This window comes from Oncorhynchus mykiss, chromosome 1 (assembly GCF_013265735.2).
Source record: "Oncorhynchus mykiss isolate Arlee chromosome 1, USDA_OmykA_1.1, whole genome shotgun sequence".
Taxonomy (NCBI): Eukaryota; Metazoa; Chordata; class Actinopteri; order Salmoniformes; family Salmonidae; genus Oncorhynchus; species Oncorhynchus mykiss.
The window spans coordinates 75634833-75650293 of NC_048565.1; the positions used below are offsets into that span (position 1 = coordinate 75634833).

Sequence of the window (15461 nt, forward strand, 5' to 3'; positions counted from 1 at the left end):
GTCGACCGATTATGATTTTTCAATACCGATACTGATTATTGTAGGACCAAAAAAGCCGATACTGATTAATCTGCCTTTTTTAATTTTTTAGTTTGTAATAATGACAATTACCATAATACTGAATTAACACTTATTTTAACTTAATATAAAACATCAATGAAATCAATTTAGCCTCAAATAAATAATGAAACATGTTCAATTTGGTTTAAAAAATGCAAAAACAAAGTGTTGGAGAAGAAAGTAATATGTGCCATGTAAAATATGCGCCATGTAAAATATGCGCCATGTAAAAAAGCTAACGTTTAATTTCCTTGCTCAGAACATGAGAACATATGAAAGTTGGTGGTTCCATTTAACATGAGACTTCAATATTCCAAGGTAAGAGGTTTTAGGTTGTAGTTAATATAGTATTTATAGGACTATTTGTCTCTCTACCATTTGTATTTCATATACCTTTGACTATTGGATGTTCTTATAGGCACTATAGTATTGCCAGTGTAACAGTATAGCTTCCGTCCCCCTCCTTGCCCTACCTGAGCTCGAACCAGGAACACATAGACAACAGCCACACTCGAAGCATCGTTACCCATCGCTCCACAAAAGCCGCGGCCCTTGCAGCGCAAGGGGAATAACTTCTCCAAATCTAAAAGTGAGTGACATTTGAAACAGTATTAGTGCACACCCAGCTAACTAGCTAGCCATTTCACATTGGTTACACCAGCCATTAGGCTGATAGGCTTGAAGTCATAAACAGCGCCGTGCTTGCGAAGAGCTGCTGGCAAAACGCACGAAAGTGCTGTTTGAATCAATGATTACGGGCCTGCTGCTGCTCAGTCAGACTGCTCTATCAAATCAGACATAATTATAACATAATAACACACAGAAATACCAGCCTTTGGTCATTAATATGATCGAATCCGGAAACTATCATTTCGAAAACAAAACTTTATTATTTCAGTGAAATACGGAACCGTTTGGTATTTTATCTAACGGGTGGCATCCCTAAGTCTAAATATTCTTGTTACATTGCACAACCTTGAATGTATGTCATAATTATGTAAAATTCTGGCAAATTAGTTCGCAATGAGCCAGGCAGCCCAAACTGTTGCATATACCCTGACTCTGCGTGCAATGAACACAAGAGAAATGAGATAATTTCACCTGGTTGCCTGCTAAACTGGATCTGTAGTTATAACTAGTGATTATGATTGATTGTTTTTTATAAGATAAGTTTAATGCTAGCTAGCAATTTACCTTGGCTTCTACTACATGCACATAACAGGCAGGCTACTCGTGGAGTGCAATGGTTAGAGCGTTGGACTAGTTAACTGTGCGGTTGTAAGATTGGAACCCCTGAGCTGACAAGGTGAAAATCTGTCGTTCTGCCCCTGAGTTCCTAGGCAGGCATTGAAAATAAGAATGTGTTCTTTAACTGACTTGCCTAGTTAAATAAAAGGTATAAAAAATAATTTAAAAATGATCGGAAATCGGCGTCCAAAAATACAGATTTCCGATCATTATGAAAACTTGAAATCGGCCCTAATTAATCGGCCATTCCGATTAATTGGTCGACCTCTAGAGTAAAGGGTACTTATGAGTACTTATGTGATATTTTAGATTTTAATTTGTAATACATTTTCAAAAATTTCAAATGAACTGTTTTTGCTTTGTCATTAAGGGTTATTGTGTGTAATTTATTTTAGAGTAAGGCTGTAACATAGCAAAATGTTGAAAGAGAAGCTACATTGGTGTGTGTGGGGAGGGGGGTTGGTTTTAGTAAAATCCATCAGCGTCTCCACGGTAACCCTGTAAATAGCAGGAATGGGCAGATGAGGTTAAAGCCCAGTGTACTCAAACATTTCTTTTTTTGTTTTATATATATATTTTTTAAATATATGTTCACACTGAGTTTGGTATAATATTGTGAAAATTACAATAATGCCCTTTTAGTGTAAGAGCTGTTTGAAAAGACTGCTTGACAGTTTTGGCCTTCTTGGTGACATCACCAGGCGGTTAATGAGTTAATAGACCTATAAGAAAGAGTTCCACATCTCTCTGCCAGTAACAGATAGTTTTTAGTTTTTCCACTGGACGAAAAGGGTCATTATCAGGGGATATACTAACCCTTAGTAAGGAGATCAAAACGGGTCTTCTTCAACTTGGAATCCTATGGGGGAAAAGGACAGCGAGGCGGTAGGAAATCCATACTTAAGCACTGGAAATCCACACAGAACGTTATGTCTCTCTCTCTTCCCCCTCTCAATAATGCTTATTGCTAATAGCATACCTGACAATATGGACTTAAGGTTAGAGGGTAGAGGTGCCTGCAGCATTAAATGTCCCCAGAACACAGTGGCGGGGCCTCCCGGGTGGCGCAGTGGTTAAGGGCGCTGTACTGCAGTGCCAGCTATGCCACCAGAGACTCTGGGTTCGCGCCCAGGCTCTGTCGTAACCGGCCGCGACCGGGAGGTCTGTGAGGCGACGCACAATTGGCATAGCGTCGTCCAGGTTAGGGAGGGCTTGGTCGGTACGGATATCCTTGTCTCATCGCGCACCAACACATTGGTGCGGCTGGCTTCCGGGTTGGATGCGCGCTGTGTTAAGAAGCAGTGCGGCTTGGTTGGGTTGTGTATCGGAGGACGCATGACTTTCAACCTTCGTCTCTCCCGAGCCTGCACGGGAGTTGTAGCGATGAGACAAGATAGTAGCTACTAAAAACAGTTGGATACCACGAAATTGGGGAGAAAAAGGGGGGTAAAAAAAAGAACACAGTGGCCTCCACACTTCTTAAATGGAAGAAGTTTGGATCCACCAAGACTCTTCCTAGAGTTGGCCACCTGGCCAAAGGGCCTTTGTCAGGGAGGTGCTCAAGAACCCGATGGTCCTCTGTGGAGATGGGATAACCTTCCTGAAGGACAACCATCTCTGCAGCACTCCACCAATAAGGCCTTTATGGCCAGACGGAAACCAGACGGAAGCCACTCCTCAGTAAAAAGGCACTGGACAGCCTCTTGGAAGTTTGCCAAATGGCACCTAAAGGACTCAGACCATGAGAAACAAGGTTCTCTGGTCTGATGAAACCAAGATTGAATTATTTGGCCTGAATGCCCAGTGTCATGTCTGGAGGAGACCTGGCACCATCCCTATGGTGAAATGTGGTGGCGGCTTCCTGCTGTGGGGATGTTTTTCAGCGGCAAGGACTAGGAGACTAGTCAGGATCGAGGCAAAGATGAATGGAGCAAAGTACAGAGGGATCCTTGATTAAAACCTTCTCAGGACCTCAAACTGGGGTGAGGGTTTACGTTCCAACAGGACAACGACCCTAAGCACACCGTCAAGACAACGGAGTGACTTCGGGACAAGTCTCTGAATGTCCTGAGTGGCCCAGCCAGAGCCTGGACTTGAACCCGATCGAACATCTCTGGAGAGACCTGAAAATAGCTGTGCAGTGACACTCCCCATCCAACCTGACAGAGCTTGAGAGGCTCTGCAGTGAAGAATGGGAGAAACTCCCCAAATATTGGTGTGCCAAGCTTGTAGTGTCATACCCAAGAAGACTCATCGCTGAAATCGCTGCCAAAGGTGCTTCAACAAAGTACTGAGTAAAGTAGAGGTCGACCGATTATGATTTTTCAATACCGATACTGATTATTGTAGGACCAAAAAAGCCGATACTGATTAATCTGCCTTTTTTAATTTTTTAGTTTGTAATAATGACAATTACCATAATACTGAATTAACACTTATTTTAACTTAATATAAAACATCAATGAAATCAATTTAGCCTCAAATAAATAATGAAACATGTTCAATTTGGTTTAAAAAATGCAAAAACAAAGTGTTGGAGAAGAAAGTAATATGTGCCATGTAAAAATATGCGCCATGTAAAATATGCGCCATGTAAAATATGCGCCATGTAAAAAAGCTAACGTTTAATTTCCTTGCTCAGAACATGAGAACATATGAAAGTTGGTGGTTCCATTTAACATGAGACTTCAATATTCCAAGGTAAGAGGTTTTAGGTTGTAGTTAATATAGTATTTATAGGACTATTTGTCTCTCTACCATTTGTATTTCATATACCTTTGACTATTGGATGTTCTTATAGGCACTATAGTATTGCCAGTGTAACAGTATAGCTTCCGTCCCCCTCCTTGCCCTACCTGAGCTCGAACCAGGAACACATAGACAACAGCCACACTCGAAGCATCGTTACCCATCGCTCCACAAAAGCCGCGGCCCTTGCAGCGCAAGGGGAATAACTTCTCCAAATCTAAAAGTGAGTGACATTTGAAACAGTATTAGTGCACACCCAGCTAACTAGCTAGCCATTTCACATTGGTTACACCAGCCATTAGGCTGATAGGCTTGAAGTCATAAACAGCGCCGTGCTTGCGAAGAGCTGCTGGCAAAACGCACGAAAGTGCTGTTTGAATCAATGATTACGGGCCTGCTGCTGCTCAGTCAGACTGCTCTATCAAATCAGACATAATTATAACATAATAACACACAGAAATACCAGCCTTTGGTCATTAATATGATCGAATCCGGAAACTATCATTTCGAAAACAAAACTTTATTATTTCAGTGAAATACGGAACCGTTTGGTATTTTATCTAACGGGTGGCATCCCTAAGTCTAAATATTCTTGTTACATTGCACAACCTTGAATGTATGTCATAATTATGTAAAATTCTGGCAAATTAGTTCGCAATGAGCCAGGCAGACCAAACTGTTGCATATACCCTGACTCTGCGTGCAATGAACACAAGAGAAATGAGATAATTTCACCTGGTTGCCTGCTAAACTGGATCTGTAGTTATAACTAGTGATTATGATTGATTGTTTTTTATAAGATAAGTTTAATGCTAGCTAGCAATTTACCTTGGCTTCTACTACATGCACATAACAGGCAGGCTACTCGTGGAGTGCAATGGTTAGAGCGTTGGACTAGTTAACTGTGCGGTTGTAAGATTGGAACCCCTGAGCTGACAAGGTGAAAATCTGTCGTTCTGCCCCTGAGTTCCTAGGCAGGCATTGAAAATAAGAATGTGTTCTTTAACTGACTTGCCTAGTTAAATAAAAGGTATAAAAAATCATTTAAAAATGATCGGAAATCGGCGTCCAAAAATACAGATTTCCGATCATTATGAAAACTTGAAATCGGCCCTAATTAATCGGCCATTCCGATTAATTGGTCGACCTCTAGAGTAAAGGGTACTTATGAGTACTTATGTGATATTTTAGATTTTAATTTGTAATACATTTTCAAAAATTTCAAATGAACTGTTTTTGCTTTGTCATTAAGGGTTATTGTGTGTAATTTATTTTAGAGTAAGGCTGTAACATAGCAAAATGTTGAAAGAGAAGCTACATTGGTGTGTGTGGGGAGGGGGGTTGGTTTTAGTAAAATCCATCAGCGTCTCCACGGTAACCCTGTAAATAGCAGGAATGGGCAGATGAGGTTAAAGCCCAGTGTACTCAAACATTTCTTTTTTTGTTTTATATATATATTTTTTAAATATATGTCCACACTGAGTTTGGTATAATATTGTGAAAATTACAATAATGCCCTTTTAGTGTAAGAGCTGTTTGAAAAGACTGCTTGACAGTTTTGGCCTTCTTGGTGACATCACCAGGCGGTTAATGAGTTAATAGACCTATAAGAAAGAGTTCCACATCTCTCTGCCAGTAACAGATAGTTTTTAGTTTTTCCACTGGACGAAAAGGGTCATTATCAGGGGATATACTAACCCTTAGTAAGGAGATCAAAACGGGTCTTCTTCAACTTGGAATCCTATGGGGGAAAAGGACAGCGAGGCGGTAGGAAATCCATACTTAAGCACTGGAAATCCACACAGAACGTTATGTCTCTCTCTCTTCCCCCTCTCAATAATGCTTATTGCTAATAGCATACCTGACAATATGGACTTAAGGTTAGAGGGTAGAGGTTGGTCCCCCTCCTATGTTATAATATTTTTTTTACAAATACTTTAACCCAAAACCAATTGCTCCTTTGGCCGCCTCTCCTTCCAGTTCTCTGCTGCCAATGACTGGAACGAACTACAAAGTAGTATTTCTACTTTGCACATTCTTCCACTGCAAATCAACTATTCCAGTGTTTTACTTGCTATATTGTATTTACTTCGCCACCATGGCCTTTTTTTGCCTTTACCTCCCTTATCTCACCTAATTTGCTCACATCGTATATAGACTTGTTTCTACTGTATTATTGACTGTATGTTTGTTTTACTCCATGTGTAACTCTGTTGTTGTATGTGTCGAACTGCTTTGCTTTCTTGGCCAGGTCGCAATTGTAAATGAGAATTTGTTCTCAACTTGCCTACCTGGTTAAATAAAGGTGAAAAAAATAAAATAATAATATGTTCTTTAGCTCGATTCTGGAGGTGGACATTATATTTTAGATCGTCAGCATTTCCGTCATTTTGGAGTAGAATGTCTTTTTAAAAAGTCACCAGAACTGAGCTATAGCACGTTAAAACAGTTTGTTATTAATTTGGGGTTCTTAAAATAGAATGTAATTACTTATATTCCTCTTGACCCCCCCCCCCCCCCCCCCCCCCCCCCCCCCCTCTCTCTCTCTCTCTCTCCAGGAGAAGGACCCTCTGAGAATTATTCCATTGAAGGAGGTCCACAAAGTTCAGGAGTGCAAACAGAGGTACTGCACAACTCTCAGCATTGTCATGGTTGAAGGAAGCCTCTACATCCACATATATTGCATGTAACTTTAATTTTGATCACTGTTTATATTTGTATTTCCAGTGACATCATGATGAGGGATAATCTCTTTGAGGTTGTCACCACTTCTAGGACCTTTTACATTCAGGTGAGAAGAGATTAAACATATATTTTTTTTCTATGACATATGCCTAGATTAATATTAAGAAATATCCCACTCAGTTTATGTGTTTCTCTCACCTCTGACTTTCCCCCTTTACAATTTGCCCCTTTTGTCCCCTGTCTCCTCTCTCCCTGCAGGCTGACAGTCCAGAGGAGATGCACAGCTGGATCAAGGCTGTCTCTGGGGCCATCGTAGCCCAGCGGGGACCTGGGAGATCTGCAGCCACAGTACGTAACCACCCACCACGTCACTGGGATTATAGGGCTACTGCATGCCCTCTGGCTCTTCAGTCTCCCGCCTGTCTGGTCCTTAGTAGAAACACATTGATCTGTTCTCTATTTGTGTCACGTGTTCATGGCAGCCCAACACACACAAACAGTGAGGATGCAGGGAGGAGTGTAAAGTATGTGTCACTTTCTGTACTCACTACAGAGGGTAGAGGTTGGTCCCCCTTCTACTGTAGGTGTTAGCCCCCCTGGCATAGTATGGGTAGTGCAGTCGCCACATATCCTCTTTTCTCTTCCACTCCCTCTCTTTTCCCCCTGTACTGTGGGCAAGCCTGGCCCTTCCCAACCTGCTCTAATCCAGCTGTCCACTGTGTTGTTGCAGATGCGGCAAGCCAGACGGCTGTCGAACCCCTGTATACAGAGGTATACGGCCCGAATCGGGGAGTGCAGCACGTATGTCAGCTCCTGTTCCCCAAAGCTTCTTCTCTGTACTGTTGTTTTTCACTAACCTTTGGTCTCTGATGTCATGGAGTAGACTGGAGAGTCACCACTCTGCCTCCCTAAAAACCAAACTGTAAATTACCTCCCTGTGTGGGCTCTAACCTCTCCACCCCGCTGCCCATTCTGTAACTCCAACTCAGACCTTCTCTCCTCTACCTCTGCTTCTTTGCTTTTCCTGTCGTCCTGTTCATGCTCTACCTCAGCTCTGGGGTTAGTCCCATAAACTCATTCCCTTAACTTAATGTAGCTTAAAGGGATACTGCGAAACTCTGGAATTTAGAGTCCGATGAACTCGTTGATACATTTTTTGATCTCTGTGTGCTGTGTTAGGGACGTTAGTGGTAGTTTCGCAATGCTAAGGTACCTGTAGACTTTGTCATTACAACTAATGCTAGTTAGCATTGGCTCACAATACTACCGCTAACTTCCTTCATACAGCACGCAGAGACATAAACATGGTATCCAAGAGTTCATCTGACTCTGAGTAAGTAGAACCACAATCTCCCAGTATCCCTTTAACTTCCCTGGACCTCTGCAGCTAGTCACGGCCTCCCATTCACTTCCACACCCACTCATCCCGCTCTTAACCGCTGGTAGCCTAGCGGTTTAGAGCATTGGGCCAGTAATCGAAAGGTCGCTAGGAGCCGACTAGGGGAAAGATTTGTCTTTGACCTTGAGCAAGGCACCTTAACCCTAATTGCTCCTGTAAGTTGCTCTGGATAAGAGCGTCTACTAAATTCATAAAATGTAATTTGCTGTTGTTGCTCTGTTAACATTTGAAGATGACAAAACGTTTTAAACATCCCTCTGCAACTTTGAAAACCCTTACCACACACACACACACACACACACACATTTGAAATCTGTACTAACGCATCTCTGGTACTACCACAATTTACAAAAGGTATAAAATCACTGGTTTCCCCTTTTGATGGTCTTCGTATTGATTGTCCAAGGGGTGTATAATGGAGCCAGCCTGATTTGAATCTTACCTTAGTGTGCACTTGTTCCCTTCTCCTGATGGATTTACAAGTAAAGGACAATATGGTGGAAACACCCAATTCTTTTTAAATGCGTCGTAGGGAGGGAGTGTATGAATGCACACTTCATGAGAATTGGGACGCTACCTCTCTAAGATGTGCTGCAGTGTTGTGTAAAAAATGTTGTACAGACCCGTTTCCTGTTTCTGTCTATCACTTCATATGTGCACTCACACTCTCCTTGTCTCTCTTTCTCTCTCTGTGTCTCTGCAGTCTCCTGCAGCTGTATACCTGTCTTAGACGTCTCACATCTTGCCTGTCACTAGTTCTACTTCCTGTCCGCTGCCTGTATTTCTGTTTACTCTCTCACACCGTCGACTTGCATAACCCAGTTACCTTCAAACTTTATTTAGAAAATGAGAATTAACTTTATCTTTGGGAGCTAAACCACAATCATCTTCACATAAATAACTGTTTAGCTGTTTATGTTTATGTTTGTGTATGTTTTGTATGATGACATCCACTGTATATGTACACTTGGAAGCTCATGAACTAACCGACCTAGCTTACCTGAAGAATCACGTAGCCCTTTGTTTGCTCTCACACAGGCCGTTATGGTGTAGATGTTTCTGTTGAATGGTCTGCCTCTTGTCATGTAATTAAACTGCTCTTTCAGTACCAGTCAAAAGTTTGGACACACCTATTCATTCCAGGGTTTTTCTTTTTCTTATTTTAATAGTGAAGACATCAAAAGTATAAAATAACACACATGGAATCATGTAGTAACCAACAAAGTGTTAAACAAATCAAAATATATTTTCTTTTTGAGATTCTTCAAAGTAGCAACCCTAGAATTTCTTTCCTTCCTAATGCGTTTGAGCCAATCAGTTTTGTTGTGAGAAGGTTGGTGTGGTATACAGAAGATAGCCCTATTTTGTAAAAGACCAAGTCCATATTATGGAACAAACAGCTCAAATAAGCAAAGAGAAACAACAGTTCATTACTTTTAGACATGAAGTTTAGTCAATCTGGAAAATGTCAAGAACTTTGAAGTTTCTACAAGTGCAGTCGCAACAATCATCAAGCACTATGATGAAACTGGCTCTCAGGAGGACCACCACAGGAAAGGAAGACCCAGAGTTACCTCTGCTGCAGGTAGGTACCTCTAAATGCTTCACAGCGTTCAAGTAACAGATACATCTCAACATCAACTGTTCAGAGGAGACTGTGTGAATCAGTCCTTAATGGTCTAATTGTTGCAAAGAAACCACTACTAAAGGACACCATTAAGAAGAAGAGACTTGCTTGGGCCTAGAAACATGAGCAATGGACGTTAGACCGGTGGAAATCTGTCCTTTGGTGTGACATGTCCAAATTTGAGATTTTTGGTTCCGACCTCTATGTCTTTGTGAGACGCAGAGTAGGTGATGATCTCCGCATGCGTGGTTCCCACCATGAAGCATGGAGGAGGTGGTGTGGGGGTGTTTTGCTGGTGACACTGTCAGTGATTTATTTAGAATTCAAGGCACGCTTAACCAGCATGGTAACCACAGCATTCTGCAGCAATACGCCATCCCATCTGGTTTGGGCATAGTGGGACTATCATTTGTTTTTCAACAGGACAAGGACGCAACACACCTCCAGGCTGTGTAAGGGCTATTTGACCAAGAAGGAGAGTGCTGCATCAGATGACCTGGCCTCCACAATCACCTAACCTCAACCCAATTGAGATGGTTTGGGATGAGTTTGACCGCAGATTGAAGGAAAAGCAGCCAACAAGTGCTCAGCATATGTGGGAACTCCTTCAAGACTGTTGGAGAAGCATTCCAGGTGAAGCTGTTTGAGAGAATTACAAGAGTGTGCAAAGCTGTCATCAAGGCAAAGGGTGGCTATTTGAAGAATATTAAATCTAAAATATATTTAGATTGTTTAACACGTTCTTTGGTTACTACATGATTCCATATATGTTATTTCGTAGTTTTGATGTCTTCACTATTATTCTACAATGTAGAAAATAGTAAAGGAAAACCATGGAATGAATAGGTGTGTCCAAACTTTCGGTTGGTACTGCACATTTTTACATGTTCTCTGTCCGGCTGCATGTTTGAATGAATGGTACAGAATTATGATGACTTTGATGTTTTACATATCATTTTGAACTGATTGGGGGGGGATTTGAAATGCCAGCATGGGCAATCAGGCTTTATTTTATTTATGGTCACAAACTGTTTTTGCTGGGTGAATGGATTGGGTTAACATCTAATAAGTGCTACTTGGCTTGCTCCCTCCTTAACAACCTCCACGGGACGGTTGAGCTAACGTAGGCTAATACCATGAGGTTGTACATTTCCCAGGACATTGACATACCTGATATTGGCAGAAAGCTTAAATTCTTGTTAATCTAACTGCACTGTCCAATTTACAGTAGCTATTACAGTGAAATAATACCATGCCATTGTTTGAGGAGAGTGCACAATTTTGAACATAAAGTTAATAATAAACAAATTAAGCACATGGGCAATTTTTTTAACAGAAAGGAAATGGTTCATTGGATCAGTCTAGAACATTTCACATACACTGCTGCCATCTAGTGGCCAAAATCTACATTTCACCTGGGCTGGAATAATACATTATGGCTTTTCTCTTGCATTTCAAAGATGATTATACAAAATGTTTTTTTTCTTTCTTTGTATTATCTTTTACCAGATCTATTGTGTTATTCTCCTACATTCCTTTCACATTTCCACAAACTTCAGTGTTTCCTTTCAAATGGTACCAAGAATTTGCATATCCTTGCTTCAGGGCCTGACCTACAGGCAGTTAGATTTGGGTATGTCATTTTAGGCGAAAATGTAAAATATATATATTTTTTAAAGGGGCAGATCCGTAACAACACCACCAACTGGCCACTGACATGGTCTTTCTTTATTCCTCACCCCCTCTTGTTTTTACAGAGAGTGAAATGACAGTGAAATACTAACTTTAAAAAAACAAGCACTACTGCTACTACTACTTGCACTACCACCGTCACAGCTTTACCAGCACTTCTACTGTCTGCTACTAGTACCACCGCTGCTGCATCAGCCGCTACACCACAAGTCTGCCACTGACTCTATTCACAACTGTTTTCCAAATTAGATTTTCGTCACCACCCTTGGTGCCTGTCTGACTGTGATTCTGTGGGACACACCCCTCTGTCCTCTCTCAGCAGGAGCACTGTGGCTGTTCCTCCTCTTCCACATTCTACAGCAGCCACCCGGGGCCCCCCGTCCCTCGCTCGCCCATATCTGCAGTGCCACCCTACCCAGAGTGCCCTGCTGTCACGGGCGGCGCATGCCCGGAGCCTGGCGTGGGACAGCGAGCATTTCATGAGCCTCCTGCCACGACCCAGCCACGCCCGACTGTCACTGCAGGAGACACGCCTGTCCAAGTGACTGCTGCCACCACACTCGAGTCGCCATGGAGACGGTGCAGCACCTTTGAGGGCTACACACCAGAACCCCCCCCTTGACTTGGACCCTACCGACCTGCCAGTCAGTGAAGTCTGACCCCTACCAACAAACTAGGAGATGATGTGTGACAACAGTGATAATGGAGGAAATGAGAGGAGTGCTTTTGAATAACCGAGAGAAGCAGAACCAGGGGGTTGCTGGTCTCCTCCACCAAACTGACCAGAAGTAATCTGGATAGAAATGGCAGAAAGCAGGAACTGGACTCCATGCCAAAGTGAATGACTGTATAATATGTCTGACCTCCATCCATCTCGTTACCTAACCCAACTAGTCAACCCTGGTCAGATATTAGAGTTGAAAGTCACTCAGGGACAGAGGGGTTGCGTTCTCTCCTGGTGTTTCATTGTTAGTCATCTGCTCAGTTGAAGTTGAGGCCTGTGTACACATGCATAAAGTCATGCAATCAGGTGTGTGGGTGTGGGTGGGGTGGGATTCACACTGAGCTCTATGCCAAAGATACGCCATTTTCTCCCACCTCAGATCACACGTTAATGTTCGCCTACACATTTAGATTTAAAATGCAATGAAGAGTTTTACCTGCAACTCCTGACTACACACAAAGATTAATTCAACAATTTGTGTGTTAGTGAGTGTATATTTTAAGGGAGCAAGCTATATTGTCTGAGGGAATAGTTGTCAAGCTACAGAAATAATCATGCCTGGTCATTTCATACATTCACTGTTGTTCTTATTGAACATTGTCTTTATTTTTTTACTTTACTGTATGGTGTATGACCCAAATTATTCTAACAGACATTTCCTTTTTCTGATTTTACAATACCACTCAAGATCCACACCATAGTATTACAGTTAGAAAGTTGTTGGCACACACTGTGGACTGGTACGAGAGGACTGTGCAGCTCCAATGCAAGCCATGTGGGTCATTCCACCACTTCGGTGCCTTTTTGAGAAGTATAAAGTGGTAAAAAAAATAATAATCACCTTAATTAGCATTCTGTCATAAAGAGCACATTTCAACTTTAGCAAGTCTTTATTCAGATGCAAAAAAATCAGATTTATTGAATTCTTTGTGTTGTCTATATTAAAGGCTACTTCATTTAATATAACAGACTTAAATGTGTTGTTGGTGCACAATTTTTACTTAACATATCAAAGGGTAGCAAAAGGCACTCATTTCGTGCAACGATCCACGGATGTTTGCCTAATCCTGCAGGGTACTGTTTTGGGGTTATCTTCTGACTTGTACCAATAGGAGCTTAGTGGGGGAGTGAGTTGAGCGACAGAGTGAGGTGGCTTCAGTACGGGACCAAAGTCAACAGCAGTCACTACTAGGGAAGGGATGGCCAGAGTGTCTTGCAGAGATGATGTTTAAATAAATACTGGTCACCAAACCTGCCTGACCTCTTCAGACCTGTATACTGTACAGTGGCTTCAACCATTTTAATGACTGCTGCCCTATTTGTTGAGTTATGACAATGACAGCTGCTGTTTTGTGCGTGTGATAACATTGGTTTTCTTCAACAGTTTGTATGGGATGGTTTTATTTTATGTTGTAAAATGATGTGGTAAGATGTATATTTCCGTTTGAACTTCCCTGTGCCTGTATTGCCAGGTAGTGGAGGTTAACCCAGCAATACTACTCAAAGGTCTTATTTCAATAGCTCTCAGTAGTGGTTTTGCAAAACCATATAGCTGCTAAAGTGCCATAAATTCTATAAAAATAAAATGTTATTCTAATCCTTTTTGTCTTGTGTACTAGATTGTAATTGTGTTGCTATTTATTACGTGGATAACTTGAAAGAAATACTTTGATAATGTTCATGTGTTGATTAAATTATTGCAAATCAGTTCAATCAAGATCAGCAGCAGCTCATACAACTCCCACTAGTCATTAACACATTTTGAAATAAAATCAAGGAGGAAGTCCAGATAAAGCAGACAATTCTATGAATGCATAAAAAACTGGAATAAACTTCTAAATACTAAGAAATGGTTCAACTGCTCTTACGTAGCCTCACACTTAATTGTATGACCACTCTGCCCCCTGGTGGTGAAATGTACACGGTTAACTTTCTTCCCAGGGTAGAAATGCCACTACATTTGACTCCCTCCTATACAGACTGAACTTTGGTAATGATGGTCAGTCAGCATTATTTGTGTGTCCAATCATTGACCTGTCAAGTCTGAACAGGGTGTGGTGGTATGAGTTGTGTTTAGTCGAATGGAGGCTCACAGTGACCAATGATGATGCAATACGGTTGCTTGTGGAAAACAGAAACGACTACATCTGGATTGACTCAGGGCCAGTAAGAAGTGGGTGAGGTAGCCCAGTCTGTTTATGCTTTTATTGGCCTGCAACAGTGACTTTTGTTGGGCTTCTGAGAGACTCCAATCGGAGTCCATGCTTCAACATTGTTTTGATCACATGGACTGGGATATGTTCCGGGTACCCTCAGAGAATAACACTGACGTTTACACGGACACGGTGACTTGGGTTCGTCAGGAAGTGTATAGGGGATGCTGTTCCCACGGTGTCTATTAAAACCCAACCAAACCAAAAATGGTGGATAGATGGCAGCATTCGCGCAAAACTGAAAGCGCGAACCACCTCATTTAACCATGACAAGGTGACTGGGAATATGGTCGAATACAAACAGTGTAGTTATTCCCTCCATAAGGCAATCAAACAGGCAAAACGTCAGTAGAGACAAAGTGGAGTAGCAATTCAACTCGGAACTGAGAAGTCTCGGACTTCAGTGAGTCAAGACAACTGGGAACTTGGGGGAAAAACTAGGTCAGACTGAGAAAATAAATTTTGAACAGTCATCCAACTCGGAATTGTAAATTGGGAACTCGGGCATCTTTCTAGAGCTACGACCTGAAGATCAATGATGTCATCATGATTCAACCTTTTTTCAGAGTTCCCAGTTGTCTTGAAAGCACCATAAATCCAGAGAATGCCAGACGTTGATGACAAAATTTACCCAAGAAGGACCGCCAGGAAGGACCGCCGCTCCACCTTCCTGTTCAAGTGAGCACAGCACAACAAGGTGTCTCCAAAAAATTATTATATGCTACTGCATAAATTATGTAATATGCCAGGGAGATATGTATACTGTAGCTAAGAAAGTAATACTAAGTGTATGTTGTGTAGTAAGCTGTTATTAGCCCATGTGCCTCACCCTAATCATTTGGTCTATTTTCCCCTCTTAATTTGGCCTGCTGTTATAACTTGGTGGTGTACATGTAGCCTATAACCTGTTTTAGAGAAATGTAATCATCGAATTTTGTAAGAGCTTTCATTGTCTGCTTTATTTATCCCATGGTTCTGACTTGGTGTACAGGGAGAACACCCATGTTCTGAATTCGCTGTGCATTTCAAAAGTGCTGAACAAATGGTTATATTGACTGCGTCCAT

General features: G+C 41.7%; 1 protein-coding gene across 9 annotated transcripts in view; it reads left to right on the top strand.

The window, feature by feature from the left end:
- Positions 1 to 13780, top strand: part of LOC110529500 (pleckstrin homology domain-containing family A member 1) — a 33396-nt gene extending 19616 nt beyond the window's left edge. For 3 of the 9 annotated variants that reach the window (XM_036985485.1, XM_036985476.1, XM_036985470.1), the window contains 4 exons: positions 6615 to 6679; positions 6784 to 6847; positions 7000 to 7089; positions 11779 to 13780. In XM_036985485.1, the coding sequence (XP_036841380.1) occupies positions 6615 to 6679; positions 6784 to 6847; positions 7000 to 7089; positions 11779 to 12081 (522 nt within the window). In that variant the 3' untranslated portion in view covers positions 12082 to 13780. The other 6 variants (XM_036985482.1, XM_036985481.1, XM_036985480.1 and 3 more) reach the window with 6 other exon arrangements.
- Positions 13781 to 15461: the final 1681 nt, after the last annotated feature.